This window comes from Carassius carassius, chromosome 21 (genome assembly GCF_963082965.1).
Source record: "Carassius carassius chromosome 21, fCarCar2.1, whole genome shotgun sequence".
NCBI lineage: Eukaryota > Metazoa > Chordata > Actinopteri > Cypriniformes > Cyprinidae > Carassius > Carassius carassius.
In genome coordinates this window covers 4,886,767-4,903,016 of record NC_081775.1, presented here as the reverse complement: position 1 = coordinate 4,903,016, position 16,250 = coordinate 4,886,767, and the positions used below count along the sequence as shown (strand labels likewise).

Genomic DNA, 16,250 nt, shown 5'->3' with positions numbered 1-16,250 from the left:
CTGAAATCTCTCATTGTTTTGCATGGGCCTGATAGAACTGTCGGCTCTTAGCACTAAACAAACACACTAGCGTCACTCCATAATTATATTCACTGCATGAATCACACTCTTGACTCCAGCAGGACAGTATTATCCATGGGATGGTTCAAGCAGCTAAACTGAAGTCAGGCTCTTAATAAGACCTCGGAAACACTGTTGAGTAAATTCTCTGACCATGAGACTGAAGGTTAAATGAGTGTTATAAGGATCTGCTACTAATGAGATGAGATCTCTTAGCATATGAGGTGATGACTAGGCCAGGGAATCAGTATATGGTGCTGGTGGTGCTGAGCATACATTGATGGGCGTCTTTCAATGTCTTCATTAGTCTGGGTTATTTATGTTTTGTCAGGTAAGCTTAATGATCTTAAATGCCAAATTAAGCATGACAGCAGGGGCGTTGCTAATGAGGGTAAAGGCGGGACTGAGTACAACGGGCCCAGAGCTATAGGGAGGCACAAAGTTATTTTTTTCCTAAATCACTAAATAACATTAAACAGCACCACAGCACTCATTTAAATGCCTGTTTTAGACTACTCACAGAAAAAGAAAAAAAATTCATGATCCATGAATTGCAAGTCTAATTGCATGAAATTATGAAAATAATATTATAAATAATAATGCTGCATACAATAGCTGCAAATTTACACTATGCTGATGGGAATAATTGAAATTTGTGTTCTTTAGACAAACACTTGTACTGTTTGTTTCCATTATGCATGTGCTAATATTGCATAGTTCAAATACAGTATTGTTACAAGAGTAGCCTACTGTATATTTTATAAAAGGCAAATATTCACTGAAAGTAACCACAAATTGTACACCTCTTGCTCAAACGAGTGTCATTTACTTTATTTATCTATTTATTTATTTATTGTTATAACAAAAGTATTTAAATTAGGTGACAATTTTTACTCCAAATTTCCAAGTTTACATAAAAGTAGGATATAGCGTAGCTATATATCATCCAAAATACATTTTCCACAGCGCACACAAAGTTCTATGTGCACACTTCAAAATAAAGGTTAAAAAAGGGTTTTTGCAGTGATGCCATAGAAGAACCATTTTTGGTTCTCGAAAAGAAGCTTTCAGTTCTTAAATGAACCATTTTGAAGAATATTACAAAAAAAATCGAAGAAACCTTTTAAAACTATAAATAACCTTTTCTGCATTTGAAAGGTTCAATGGATGTTCTTCGTGGAACCATCAATGCCAATAAAGAGCCTTTTTTTAAGAGTTTCGGGTAATACTTGGTGTTACTGTTATTACTACTGTAACTCAGTCTATTTACACAGAAGCGGACACTCTTAGCCTTTAAAGAGTGCGTAAAGATACTCACGGCCGCTCGACATCCTCCGTGCGTCACGAGCCACTGAAGGCAGCTCAGGTTTCCCGTGGCTGCGGCGTCATGCGCAGGACTTGCGCCGTTTCTCGCCAGGCTGCTCGCCGGTAAACCCGCTTCCTCAACCAAATACCGCAGGCAGGTGAGCTTCCCCGCTCGCGCGGCGTGGTGTACGGGAGTCGCTCCCAGCACATCTTTCACATCGCTGTTGAGCACCTTCTCCGCTAACTGTACTTTCAGAGTTTGCACATCCCCTTGCCTCGCTGCGAGAAGTGTCCTCTCGACCACCATGATGATGCAGCGCCTCCAAACAAATGACTATTAGCGCAGCATTAAGCGCCAGCTCACAGAAGTCCACGCCACAGAACGCGTATTACTTCGTTCTGTCCATCCCTCTTTCTAAGAATCACCAGACCATATATCTAAAAAATATATTCTCTCGATTTATTATAATTAATTATATGGCATTTTAACAAACTGTTACTTCCATTCACCGCGTAGCTGCTATCCAAAGGAAACCTACCAAGCATTTCTTCTTACTAGTCTTACTAGTCGTCTTTGAACGTATCCATTGGCTATACTGATCTTGCCTATACACTCACAGGAGCCTTTATTTAACCTGTTACGTTCCTTATCTAAACACAAACCAACAAAACAATAAGCGCAAAACCAATGCGTCCTCTTTGGATGAAGTATGTGGCATGTTGTCGTTCAGAGGTCTTGAGGGACTCAACTTGTGAATAATCCATTAAGGGGAGGAGAACTGTAACATGTTGGCCCTACTTAACTCGGCTCAGATGTTAAAGGGACAGCGCGTCATGATGACGCTGTTTTGTTGAACGAGTAAGGTTCTCTCGTCTGGTGTTTTCTATGCATCATTTATGCATGTTTCATTTACGTTTCTTAAATCTACATTATTTTTGATTTGCAGAAGAAGAACGTTTATTTTTCTCTACTTCCTCTTTCAAATTATAATGCAAACCCGAAACCTAGCGCCTTACTAAATCTGCATGCTTCATCTGTATTCGACATCAATATTTTGGAACAGGCAGGTGCAACCTGTTGATTTTATTAACTCAAAGGCCTTACACTATATTACCAATAGATGGCAGGCTCGCTCAACATTTGTATATCACCGAACAGCTGCAGCAACTTATCGATGCGTCTGAACGTCAGTGTTAGTGAGATTTTATGTTAACTGATTGTGAGTAATAACAAATAAATGTAAAAAAAAGGCAGTTCCTCGTGGGCGGTGTTCTAGACCCTTTGGGGCCCCTGCCCCTTTTAAACGCCGACGCTAAAGTGCGCATTAGGTGCCACTGACACTAACAACAATTTCTTGTTTGGAATCATTAAATCTCAAACCATTGTTTTGCTCTAATGAGTTCGTTGTGACATTGACTTTTAAATAAAATAAAGATTAATATATAATTCATAATGTGATTCTGTTATTTGATTTGACCTACATTCTTTATACATTTATATCTTAAAAGACTACACTAAAAATGATGTTTGCCTAAACCACCACTTGCTCTGCACCTTTACCTCAATTCACTGCTTTAGACTTATGTGCCCTCTAGATGCTTGCGTTCTGCAAGTGAACAATGCATTATATTGCATTTCAAAAGGCACACAATTAATTTGATTGATGCTTTGGATAAAAGCGTCTTGTAAATGCCTAATGTACATAAATAAATACATAGATACAAATGATATAAAATGTAATTTATACATGCTGTAAAAAATGCATTATTCATTCTGGGAAAAGTTTACCTCGGAGGGCTTTTTGTAACATGGGTTGGCCCTTTTTCTTTCTTTCTTTCTTTCTTTCTTTCTTTCTTTCTTTCTTTCTTTCTTTCTTTTTCATGTGCTATGACAACTAAATTAGCAAATGGCAAACATTTCTATTTATTTCATTTATATTATGATTTCTATTTATATGCCCTGCAAAATGTTTTCATAACGTTTACTTGGTCTTCTGTTTTTAAACTCTGAAAACGAGAGACAATATTATTTGCCCCAGTGGATATACGAGTGACCTGAAGCTAGTTTATTTCCGATATTGTGTTTAAAGTTTTAAGGGGGAAACAATAACTTTTGCGTACTTGTAACGTTCTAGACTTCTTTTTATGTAACCGATACGCAGCACCCATTGTCTCCATATGTACAACAGCAGTTGCTGGAGCTGGCGCGTGATTTATGCTGACATCTCCCATGTGGCGTCAGTCGCGTGCCTGACGCGTGCCATCCTCATCTATTTAACTACACCGCAAAGCACGAGCCAGGCTTATTAATGGATAATCCCTCAGGGGCTGTGCGGGACAAGTCTCACAGGACAGCTTATTTTTGGCTGACTGATCGTTTATTGTCAAGCAGTGCTTACAAAAAAAATCCAAACCAACAATCATAATCTTGTTACTTTTGTCACTTTGTTGTTTTACATGGTTTTTTTTTTTTTTTTCTCAGGTATAGGCTATGTTGATTTTACCATAGTCCATCGGATTCCATATTCAAAATATTTGAAAAGCATTGAATCATAAACATGCTTCATTTTATTTTTTTCGTAAATCAACTTTCTAACAAAGATTATTGTTCAAAAATTGTAACCTGCAGTTGTTTAAGAGTTTAAGTTTAAGAATCTATTTCTGACTGATTTAGCTTTATTTATTGCGATAATATTTTGGTCTGTAAAATCAGTGAACTGTGATAAACACACTTAGGCTATGTTAACATAAGATAGTTTAGGTATAGGCCTATTAACTTGTCACACTTATTTTCGAATGCATATGTTAAATGGGGTATTTCTGTGACCCGCGTTCACTCATTCACTTCATTTATGATATAAAATCATGTTGTCAACATCTTTGTGTGGTCTATCAAAGATCTAGGTCACGGCAACAATTAAATGAGCTTTGTCTCATCTTTGTCTAACGGATATATTCCAATTCCTCACATTACTCGTGTGAAAGTAGGCTACCAAGTGCAATTCAGACAGATAATCTAACGGTCATTCCCTGAAAGGAAGAGAGCATGGGAGCCTGGGAAAAGTGGCATATAAATAGCACGCGTCGAGCGTGTGACAGTTATTCAAATTTCCCTCCAATTAGGCCAACTGAAACTCCATTGTAATGGCCATCTGCTGCCAAACCCGCATGGGACTGTTCTAAGATAGTGTTTGAGCTCATCCAAAAAGAGTGGGAAAATCAGAGAGTGCACTTTGGTATGCGCAATCTGCACTTTGACACACATTAACATGCACCACATAAACCACACTCTGATTACCAAGTTTATTTTTTTGAAGGATAGACCTAGTCTTCTACACTATTTCACGACATCTTGAAAAACTATGCATGTAACAACTTCTGCATGCACTGAACAATCACATATATATATATTTCTTAAACAATCACATATATATATATATATATATATATATATATATATATATATATATATATATATATATATATATATATATATAATTATTATTATTATTCCTAAAGTATATTTTGGTAGTGCGATTTTCAGCTCCATCGGTTATTATTGTTATTTAATTTTTTCATTATTATGCAGCCTAAAATATATTTTGGTAGTGCGATTTTCAGCTCCATCGGTTATTATTGTTATTTAATTTTTTCATTATTATGCAGCCTAAAATATATTTTGGTAGTGCGATTTTCAGCTCCATCGGTTATTATTGTTATTTAATTTTTTCATTATTATGCAGCCTAAAATATATTTTGGTAGTGAGGTTTTCTGCTCCATCTATAAATTCCTGCGCAGGTTGTTTATCTGTCGTTCCCTTCACACATTGCGGGCTGAACCTATCTAAAACACGTTCATTAGATCCGGTGCAGCCGCAAGATACGGGAATTAATCTAGGAGTCTTTGTGTCTGTGTTTATATGTGTACACATGACCTTTTTTATTCATCGCTGTTTGGATAGTAGTCGAACATGTTTATATGTATATTTGTAATACAAGTTATTGTATTTATATTAGGCTCTATGATAGTTACCTGAAGGAGCAACCTAGCCTGGCTTTCATAAATCATGAGTGTATTTTCCTTAAGTAAAATTAATTTAATTCTGCGTTTACCATATTATGTTATCTGGCTGACATTTGACAGAGCATTGATAGAACATAGACAACAACATACCACAACTTTGTTGAGGCAAAGATTAAGATTAATTTTACAGCAAAATATTATATCTCAAGGACAAGAGGAAGCAGATATTCAGACCTAAATGAAATAAGACAACACAGAGGAATGCAAAATCGCTTTATTTTTGTGTGCATGTGTGTTTATTGTCTTAATGAAGACTCAGAAGCCAGGTGGTAAAGTACCTTTATTTCGCATTTTCTGTTCACGCATGCCACACACACACACACACACACACACACACACACATGCTTTTATATTATTAGGCTGATTTTCCATAGGCGTTATGTTTTTTTTTCTATCTCCTATCCCCACCCTTCACAGAAAGCTTACTGCATGTTTACATGTCCCTTGCATATGATGCAAACTGCTTTCCTTACGGAATCCAACAAAATTGTACCACAATATTAAAATGCTCATGATTCACTACCTTTGGAGCCCGTTCTCGTGGAAATGCTTATAGCCTAAATAGTACACAATTGACATGAAAAAAAATGGCTTTGGCGTGCATATGATACTTACATGTTTGGCGTGCATATGTGACGCAGTTTTATATGCACGCCAATTTCTGCGTATAATCAGTGCGCCAAATCGAAGCATAAACTCGTGCTATTGATACGCCCTTTCATGAGATCGGGTTGACCTTTGTAGGAAGGTGATCCTCCCAATGTAGGTTAAACAAGTACACACCCACGTTGTGTTTCCATCCTTTAAACGAGGACTTGCCATTGACATAATGATTTTTATCTAGTATTAACTATAGGCTAATACTCTATCTATTCTATTTCCTAACCCTACATCTAAACCCAGCATACACACTTTTACTTACCTAAATGGTCAGTGGAAGTTCCGCGGTCACTGACTGAATTCTTGTGAATGATTCTGGGAGTTAAAGTAAATACAATATTATTACATGTATTTTGATATTACAAAAATAATGTAGTTACATTGCAAAAAATTAAGCGTCATAATTTATTTAAATTTAGATTAGGGATGCACAATATTGGATTTTTGCCGATATCCGATATTTTTTTTGATTTTGTTTGGAAACAACACAAGTCTCTCCTGTGAGGGAATTTAAAATATAATTATTTTTAATGAATTATATAATAATGAAGTTCTTTTATAAAGACAGAACACTACATTATTGTGCTTTATTTATTCAGAAACAAGTTTTTAGTGATATTTTATTTTACTTTCATTTTGTTACAAGTATGACAACAGCGCCCCCTATGTAAATATAACGCCTTAATTGATGGGCATTAGGTCCGGAGAAGGCTGCAACTGCTGCCATTGCTACTGGGCTAGTGACTGTTGACTCTATCCCACAACAAGCATCATCTTGTACATGTTTTCTCAAAATTGAATGCAGCTATCCAAAACTGTGAATCTAATCCTCATTAAGGCAAATGTTTGCTTCAAGAATGACCGCACTGCTGATGTGATCTAATTGCTAGCACACCCTGAGCAAATGTGAGTTAATCCTCTTACTGGCAAGACATATGGCATAATTTTCCATATCGGCTGATTCCGATATTTACATTTTAAACAATTATCAACCGATTCGGATATCGGTCAGATAATATTGTGTATCCCTAGTTTAGATGTTGTTGTTTTTTTTGGTTCACAAACGATACACTTAAACACCCAGACCATCCTTAAGTGATAGTTTCTATTGGGAAACAGCTAATACAATTTCCCTAAGTTTACAATGCTTTATGGAAATGCTTCACACATGACCACAGCCCCCAAAACAGGAATGTTTTTGTTTTAAAATAAAATAAAAGAGCACTTTCATACAGTAAATTATTAACAGTGTCCTGGTAATTCAGTTAAAATCCAAAGATACAAATAGAAGCTTCTTTTTTCTATGATCCTGCATACATTAGGGGTGGTCTCTTCAAAACACCGAAAGACCAGTTTTACGTGGTTTTCAACTCTTAAAGGCAACCAGGTTATTAAAAAATAAATTACACGCAGTCTTGAAGCTAGATAGCAAATTATTTTTTTGCTTAACATAACCAATACTTATCCCACCCTAACATAACAAATTTTGAAACAACGTAGAATGTTTTATGATGTTTAACACTGTAATAATCAAAGATTAAAATACTTGATCCTGAAAACATAGCATGCATGCAACATCGTTCAGTAACGTTTAAATCGATCAGCGCGGAATGTGTTTTCAAAGTAAAGCATAAAGATATATAGGCTAATACTTTTTAGACTGAGTAGATGAGAATGTCATTATCTATTATTATTATTATTATTATAAGACATAGTGACACAAGACCACAATGGTGATGTGTTTATGAAAAATAGATTATAATTAGCTTATTATTGGCTACGATTTGAGATTAAAATGATAATTGCAATCTGTCCAGACGTTTCTATTAAACGTTCATATACAAACAATTAATCATTAATCCACATTAATTAATACATTAATCCGTAAGTATTTAGTCGTTGGACTCTGTGGCTTCCAAACAACCCGATCTCATGAAAGTGTGTATCATTAGCATGAGTTTATGTTTCGATGTGGCATAGGCTATGCAGGCGAAAACTGCGAATTACATGCACACGCCAGAGTCAACTTTTGCGTATCAATACCACGAGTTTTTATTTGGCGTGCTATTTATACGCATTTTCATGAGAACGGAAGATTACGCCAGAGAAACTCAAGTCAAATTAAACATTTTTACTAAAATCATTTCATTTAGATGCTATTCGTGAAACACATTTTAGGTTATCAGACAAAGCATTTTTATAGTCAAGTGACAATAATCTGAAAACTAAAACAAAGGTTAAAGTACCTGCAGTAGCATATTAGCAAGTTATATAAATATATATAATGTCATTGAATTGAGGATAAAAACGCTTACCCGTGCTGTAACCTACCTGCTGTCAAACACGAAAACATTATACACGTTGTGCCGAAAGCCTCTGGATGGAAGCGTGTGGTTAAAGCTCAGTCGAGCACTTGTTTTGAGCGCCCATTTACTCGGAAAGCCTGCTCTCGAATGAAAAGGAAGCACGCGTTTTGTGGGCGTGGAGGGTGTCCGCCCTTTCTGAGCTTGCCATGCTATCAAACTCATGTAATTGTCTAGCGCTATGCAATTGTTTAAGCACACAATCTGTACAATTTAGCAGGTATTCTTATCATTGCACTATAAAATATATAGCCTATAGGCTACTCCTATATTTAAAAAACAAATTTAAAATATGGCCCATCATGTAAAATTCAGCCCTTTCGTATATAATTCAGTTTAATAGCAAAGCCATCTGGCCTTTTGTCCCCATGGCTCGTGCCGTTCTCGTGCCTAGCGCGAGCGTGGACCCCAAGGGACCGGGGCGCACATTTACAAAAAAAAAAAAAAAAAAATTCCAAACAAAGAAAACTTTTTCCCTGGTATATTGTTTTGGGGCTGAGGAGGTTGCTAAAATCATATATTGTAGTTTAAGAAGACGCGCTAGAACATGCACTCCTCACATCTACCGTCCATCTAATAGACTGTGCAGATATCGTGATTCGCAATATTAAAACGGGGAAGCTTTTCACGCACTGCTACGTCACAAATACGTGCACCATAGGCTAATCATCCTAGGGGAAAAACAAGTCTTTGTGTGAGAAGTTCCATCACCAGATGTACATTCATGGCTTGGCTTTTAGCTTGGGTATTTGAATTAAGACTGCATGTTGTTTGTGCTAGATATATTATTAATGGTTTTTGCAATATTTGGGTTGAGATTCATCTGAATGTAGCCTAATTGTTTGTCTGATAGACGCGCAATGCTCATCTTTTAGCTTTTTTTCTGGGGTTTAATGGTTGCAAACACTTTTGAAATGTCTACATTTGTATTGTTGTTTTGACATTGATTATAGCAGGACATTCTACAGGATTTTTACATTCAAGGTCGTAAATATAGTGTTTGAAATAGCAGTATATTCCGTTTTGATAGAATATACCTAATCATAAATATAAAGTACTGTGATATAAGCATTAAGATTTGGGTAAACGAGGTGTCATTAACATTATATTTAATGTATCAATTAACATGAACGAACAATGAACAATACATTTATTACACTGTTACATTACATTATTAACCTGATATTAGTTCATACAGTACATACAGTAGTTCATTGTTCATGTTAGTTTACAGTGCACTAATTATAACAAACACAACATGTTTTTAATAATGCATTAGTAAATGCTGAAATTTACATTAACTAAGAGTATCCTAATAAATGCTGTAGAAGTATTGTTCATTATTAGTTCATATTAACTTATGTAGTTAACTCATATTAACTACTGAACATTATTGTAAAGTATTATAGATTTGTTTCTGCACCAACATTAGTCTGCAGAAGAAAGACATGTGCGATCATTACGTAGACTCTTGCTCCATTGAGAGGCTTACTTAAAATTAAAATAACTCACCAGTTATTTTAGTCTTTACTATTATATTTGGACTATTAAACGAAGTAACACGGCTACGCTTGCAGAGACAAACAGATAGAAGTAACAGCGTGATGCTGAGAGAGACGCGCAGCTTTGCGCAGCCCCGCATGTCCGCCCATCCATTCCACGTGCACTCATTTGGTTTTAAGTTCCAAACAACACGAATTACGTAGCATAGGCTATATGCAATATTGCATGTCAACAGCTGTTTGTAAGGAGCGTTGGTTTTGGCTTGGGAAGCTTACTTTTTTGGGCTTTATTATATCTGTCTGCCGCGTTTGCATGTTTTTTTTTCAGGTGAAATAAACAGTATATGATTTAATCCACAGTATTAATTGACGCAAGCTTTACAAAGTAATGTTGTGTACTGTTAGTTTTATAACATGTCCCTATATATTCAGAAGTGAATGTTTTGAGGATGAATGAGATTATTAAACACAAAACATAATTTATGTATTTTGATTAAATCTCATGACCTGATTATAAACTTACATTTTCATTCATCTAATGTGAGTACATGAATATGTCAAGACACAAAAGTCACAATAAATGACATTAGCAAGCAATACGTATATATTTAGATAATATAAGTTGGTTAGTATGAAAGCATGCATTACAATAGGCTAAAATAAAAAAAGACCCTTACTTTAAAAAGTGCATTTGTAAAATGTCTAAGTTTTATGAGGCTTATAAACGAATAGAGGAGCTCGCCAAAAAACAAGAGCTTTAGTATTTTACTGCTCAAGGTGCTTTCATATTCATATTTATCTGATAATGTTGTATTTGCTCATAAAGACACAAATGAGACAGCAAACCTCTGCCTAAAGAGGATTTCAAATCACCATTATACTTTTAACTAGAATTATATCTTAACTGACCTACATCATATTAATCATTTTTAAAATAGTTTTTTATGAATACAGTACTAAAGGTCCATGTGTAAAACGTAAAACCCATTGCTTCTTTTAAGTTTCCAAAGCAAGCTCTGCTGATTAGTTGATTTTTTTTTTTATTATTATTATTTCTTTCAAGATTTTTGTAGAAACCACGATGTATTTGAACCGGAGAATAATCCGATTTGAGAGACTATACTCAGAAACATAAGGAATTATTATATATGCATTAAGATTAATCTTTAAATAAACTTCAACAATCGCGTTGACTCTTGCTGCATCCATACAGAAATCGAAAATATTTTTGACTCAACAGTGATTTTAGTATCTAATATTTAAAATTCTTCAGTTAAACTCGTACGAATAGATAAACAAATAGACTCGATCTGCTGCTGCAGCATCAGTGTGATGCTGAGAGACGCATCCTCGCAAACCCCGAGGCTGCTGATTCCGTCCACACTGGAAAGTTCATACAGAACTGAAATGTTAGTGTAAGATTGGAGACTGTAATTCACCAATTTATTACAAAATATTGAAGACGGGGTATAAATCAACAGCTAAGGAGGAATAAAGCACACCTCATGGACAGCACTGTCTGATCATCTGTAGCCTACACTTGCAACTGTCTTTTGTGAAAGACATTGGAGTCTTTCAGGTTAGCTGATCATTTATCGGCAAGTTTGGCCTCCGATTCAATTAATATGTCATGATATTAGTCTAATGAACCATGGGTTCACACTAAGATAACATTTGTCTATTTTTTATTTATTTATCTATTTATCTTGGGCATGACTAGCACAAGCCTATTGGAGGTTAATTGATGCGCTTGGAGACTGTGACGCATGTCTGGTCCATTGAACAATCAAAAGCTCTTCAACTCAATCAATAGTTTTTACTCTTATAACTTGCATACTGTGTAAAAAGTAAACACTTAGCCTATTTAATTTTATTATATACACTTTTGGTTTAGCCAATCTGTTTGACTGCTACACCTCAGACAACAGCACACCAACAGAGAAGGAACAATCTGTAGACATGCATTTTTGATGGTGGAGGGCGTATATGATTGTTGGATTAAATTTTTATGCGTGTGTTACCCTATTCCATATGTCCCTTATCCCCAACCCCCAACAAAGAGAGAGAGAGAGAGAGAGAGAAGAAAAAGAAAGAAGGAGGAGAAAACAAATACAGTTCTTTTTGCGTCAGACTGTGATGCTCTATTGCCATATTCGGTCAAATGGCTCAGACACAGACGCCGGTAGTTTGGAAAGGCACGCTATAAACGAAGCAACGTGATAGGATGATAATATAGCAAACATGTTACTGAAGAGTTTGCAGTCTTGATTTGTGGGGGTTGGGATTCAAATTAGTGGCGCGCTTTGGTGTGATTGGAAGAACAGACATCCATCTGTTACATTGTAACGGCGCGTGTCAGACGCGTGAGATCACCGCTGATTTGAAACAAGGTGTTTCATAGAACCACAGAACAACTAAAATTTCTGGTCACTGCAAAATACAAACAGAAAAAGAAAAAGGAAAAAACTGTAAGAAGTGCTTAGTAATAGAAACATGCAAAAGTGGTTTAATCTCCTTTCTATATAAAACCTTATTTCTAAACATATACTTTTTATTTTCATCTCTAACCATCCTTTAGTATATACTGGAGATTTGTTTTTTAAACTCTGTTGTATTCCAAACATCCTTACTCTTGTTTAATATGAACTAAAATACAGTCTACATAATTTTAATTTTAATAAAGGTATGGTTTTGCTATATTTGGAGTAATAAAAATAGACTATATATCGAACATGGTCCGAATGTAAACAGATGTTGACAGTAGCTATAGCGTGGCTTGGTTAATTATCGCGCGGTCATCATGCTCTGTATTATTTATTATGTCCAAAAAATGGCAGTTTTAAAACTATCTCAAAAAACAAATTGCAATAAAACAAATACAGTTAAAGCAACGCACAACTTTAAATGCCTTGTAGCCAAAAAAATAAAATAAAATAATATTAATATATATATATAAATAAATTGCCTAACCAAAATCCAACTTGGAAAATAAACTTGCATTTTGTAAATGATTGTGCTTTAACTTACACATTTTATTGTGTAAGCCTGTATATGTATATATAAAACACATGTGGAGATCTACGGGACAATAAAATAATCATCAGTCACATGCGCATACCAGTGGTTTCGGATGATGTTGACATCAGTTAACAGATGGTAACTTTTGGGACAGCCAGATCGGATCTCGTCCCTTTGGCATCCCCCTCTGCGTCCAACCGAAGTCACAATAGAACAGAAGCCCTGCCTCCACGCCAAAGGGCCCTATAAAAGACCCCTCTCACACACCATGACCACAAAACTCTCTGCTCATCTCTCAAGAGCACATTTAGAGACACCACCCGATCAAATCATGACTCCAAACATTATTACCGAAGCTCATTCCCACTCATTCGGTTCTCGAATGACTGTGGCTCAAAGAAAAGAGGCACATGAATTGAGAAAGGTGAGGATGATTTTGGGTTCCTTCGAACACACTGAGCCATGTTAACGGTTGTGCTTGTGGTATCTATAAACTCACACTCACACTAACCGATTTCTGTCTTTTTCCAGTCTCTCAAGCCATTGATGGAAAAAAGAAGGCGGGCTCGCATTAACGAGAGCCTCAATCACTTAAAAACACTTATACTCCCTTTGGTCGGCAAAGACGTAAGTATCTCTGGTACTTGCATGGTCATACAGTAGCCTACTTAAATTCAAATTTAGCCTATGTCAGTGTCTGAACAATACCCTAATGTGTCCAATCACTTTCAATATTTTAGGCTTCACGCTATTCAAAGCTGGAGAAAGCTGACATTCTCGAAATGACTGTGCGGTTCCTCAGAGACCTGCCTTCCTCATCAGCTAAAGGTGAGTGATTTTAATTTATTATTATTTTTTCAGAGTCTACTGGCAACTGTATTTATTTTAACATGGTCCAAATGTATTTACTATTTTTTCTCTCTCCAAAGGTCAAACAGGCAGCTATAAAGAGGGATATAAAGCATGCTTGCAGCGCATCTCTGCGATGCTGCCACAGTCTAACCTCGAAACAGAAACCCGTCAGCGCGTCAACGAGTTCATCCAGCACTCCATGGTGTCTGCAACGTCCTCCTGCCAGAACTGCTGTACTCAGAACTCCAGAATGATTTCACAAATGCACCAGAGACTTGTGAGCTTGAGGAACAGCAGCTCTGCAACGGAGAACCACTCCATCAGTAGCGCTTCAGCTCCCAGTCAACCTCAGTCTGTGCCACAAGCAGCTGTGGACATGTGGAGACCCTGGTGACCAAACACAAGCCTTCGGGGAAATTGTTTAGAATTAACTCTGCATATTATTTATTTATCATAGTAGGTTTTAGTTAAAATGTAAAGCCTGTGATGGAGATTACATGTAAGGAATTTAAGGAAATGCTGCTTTGTAAATGAAAGAAAGCCAGCGAGCACAGATCATGCTGTCTTCATGAATATAACGTTATGCAATCCTCGCTGGGGGTTTAAATACTATGGGTTGTAATCAACAAAATTGTAAACCCCAAGGGTTAAAATGTTTTTCTGAGGTTTGCACAATTTACTTGATTTCATTTGGTCTGTGCAAAGAAATCGTAAACACTGTGTGTTGTTTATTAATGGCAAAATGAATGTCCCTGAAGAAAGCATAATCACAAAATATTATTGTGAATCAACAGAAGAATAAAACCTTTTTGCTTTGAAATTCTTGAAATCTTGTTTGTTTATTTATTGGAAATGGTTTTTAAAATTTCTCACTGGGTGAATAAAGCAGCTGGAAGTTGACAGGAATGCAGAAATGACAAACAAAACAAAAAAGAACACGCAAATATAAAACTATTTCCTGGCACACATACGCATTGATCTGGATTAAAAAATAAAACTGGAAAACAACAGCAACCATTTTCCATTTAGCATAAGTTATTATATGAGTTATTTGTAGTCTGAGAAACCATAGAAATGATCTTCTCTTTAGCATTCCTTACACAGACAGCTCCCTGCGCTCAGGTTATTTTATTGTATTTTATTTAATTATTATTTATTTATTTATTTTTGCGCGGCAAACAAGTGTCGCAAAAGACACATCTTTAGTGATAAGTCTGTTTCATGAAACTTCGCTGCATTCATACACAAATATAAAATATTTTTGACTCATCAGTGATTTTAGTATCTAAATCTAAATTTCTTCAGTTAAACTTTTATGCCATTGAAGCGACCGTAGATAAACATGCAGTGCTTGAAAATGTTTTTTTCCCCTTCCTGTGTTTTTTTTAATTTGTTTATTATTTATTTTTTATTTTTTTGATACCAATATACCCCAGTAACTCAAGACTGGTTTTGTGGTCCAGGGTCACATATGAGAAACAAAATAGTTGGCATGTATCAGTCTGGAAAGGGTTATCAAGCTATTTCTAAAGCTTTGGGACTCCAGCGAACCACGGTCAGAGCCATTATAATGGAGAAAACTTGGAACAGTGTTGAACCTTCCCATGTGGCCGGCCTACCAAAATTACTCCAAGAGCGCAACAACAACTCATCCAGGAGGTCATAAAAGAACCCAGAACAACATTTAAAGAATTGCAGGCCTCACTAGCCTCAATTAAGGTCAGTGTCCATGATTCAACAATAAGAAAGATGGATGCATGGGAGAATTACAAGGCAAAAGCCATTGCTGACCAAAAAGAACACAACGGCTTGTCTCACATTTGCCTCAATATCTTGATTATCAAGACTTTTGGGCAAATATTCCGTGGACTGATGCGAAAAAAGTTGAACTTTTTGGAATGAGTGTGTCCTGTTACATCTGGCATAAATCCAACACAGCATTTCATAAAAAGAACACAATACCAACACTGTAAAACTTTTCACTGTAAATTTACAGTAAAATACTGGCAGCTGGGTTGCCAGCCACATACTGTATTTTTACAGAACTAGTACTGTAAACAGAATTTACAGTACTAGTTCTGTAAACCGTTGTACTGTAAATTTACAGTAAAATACTGGCAGCTGGGTTGCCAGCCACATACTGTATTTTTACAGAACTAGTACTGTAAACAGAATTTACAGTACTAGTTCTGTAAACCGTTGTTCTGTAAATTTACAGTAAAATACTGGCAGGTGGGTTGCCAGCCACATACTGTATTTTCCTAAATTAACAGTACTGCACTGCAATTACAAAATACAGCATATACCACAATTTTACAGACATTTTTAAAAACATTTTTACAGGGAAAACATTATACTCTGAACTTTAAACAAGAAAATAGAAACCAACAACATTATTTGTGTTTT

General features: G+C 36.0%; 2 protein-coding genes across 5 annotated transcripts in view; one reads left to right on the top strand and one right to left on the bottom strand.

Moving 5' to 3' along the window:
* espn (espin) overlaps positions 1-2,121 on the bottom strand; it is a 73,454-nt gene extending 71,333 nt beyond the window's left edge. For 3 of the 4 annotated variants that reach the window (XM_059503056.1, XM_059503057.1, XM_059503059.1), the window contains exon 1: positions 1,379-2,121. In XM_059503056.1, the coding sequence (XP_059359039.1) occupies positions 1,379-1,672 (294 nt within the window). In that variant the 5' untranslated portion in view covers positions 1,673-2,121. The remainder of the gene's footprint in view (positions 1-1,378) is intronic. The other variant, XM_059503058.1, reaches the window with a different exon arrangement.
* An 11,168-nt stretch (positions 2,122-13,289) lies between these two features.
* LOC132097070 (transcription factor HES-2-like) lies at positions 13,290-14,547 on the top strand. The gene is made up of 4 exons (XM_059502701.1): positions 13,290-13,416; positions 13,524-13,619; positions 13,733-13,820; positions 13,922-14,547. The coding sequence occupies exons 1-4, from the start codon at positions 13,324-13,326 to the stop codon at positions 14,236-14,238; spliced, it is 594 nt and encodes a 197-aa protein (XP_059358684.1). The 5' UTR covers positions 13,290-13,323; the 3' UTR covers positions 14,239-14,547.
* Positions 14,548-16,250: the final 1,703 nt, after the last annotated feature.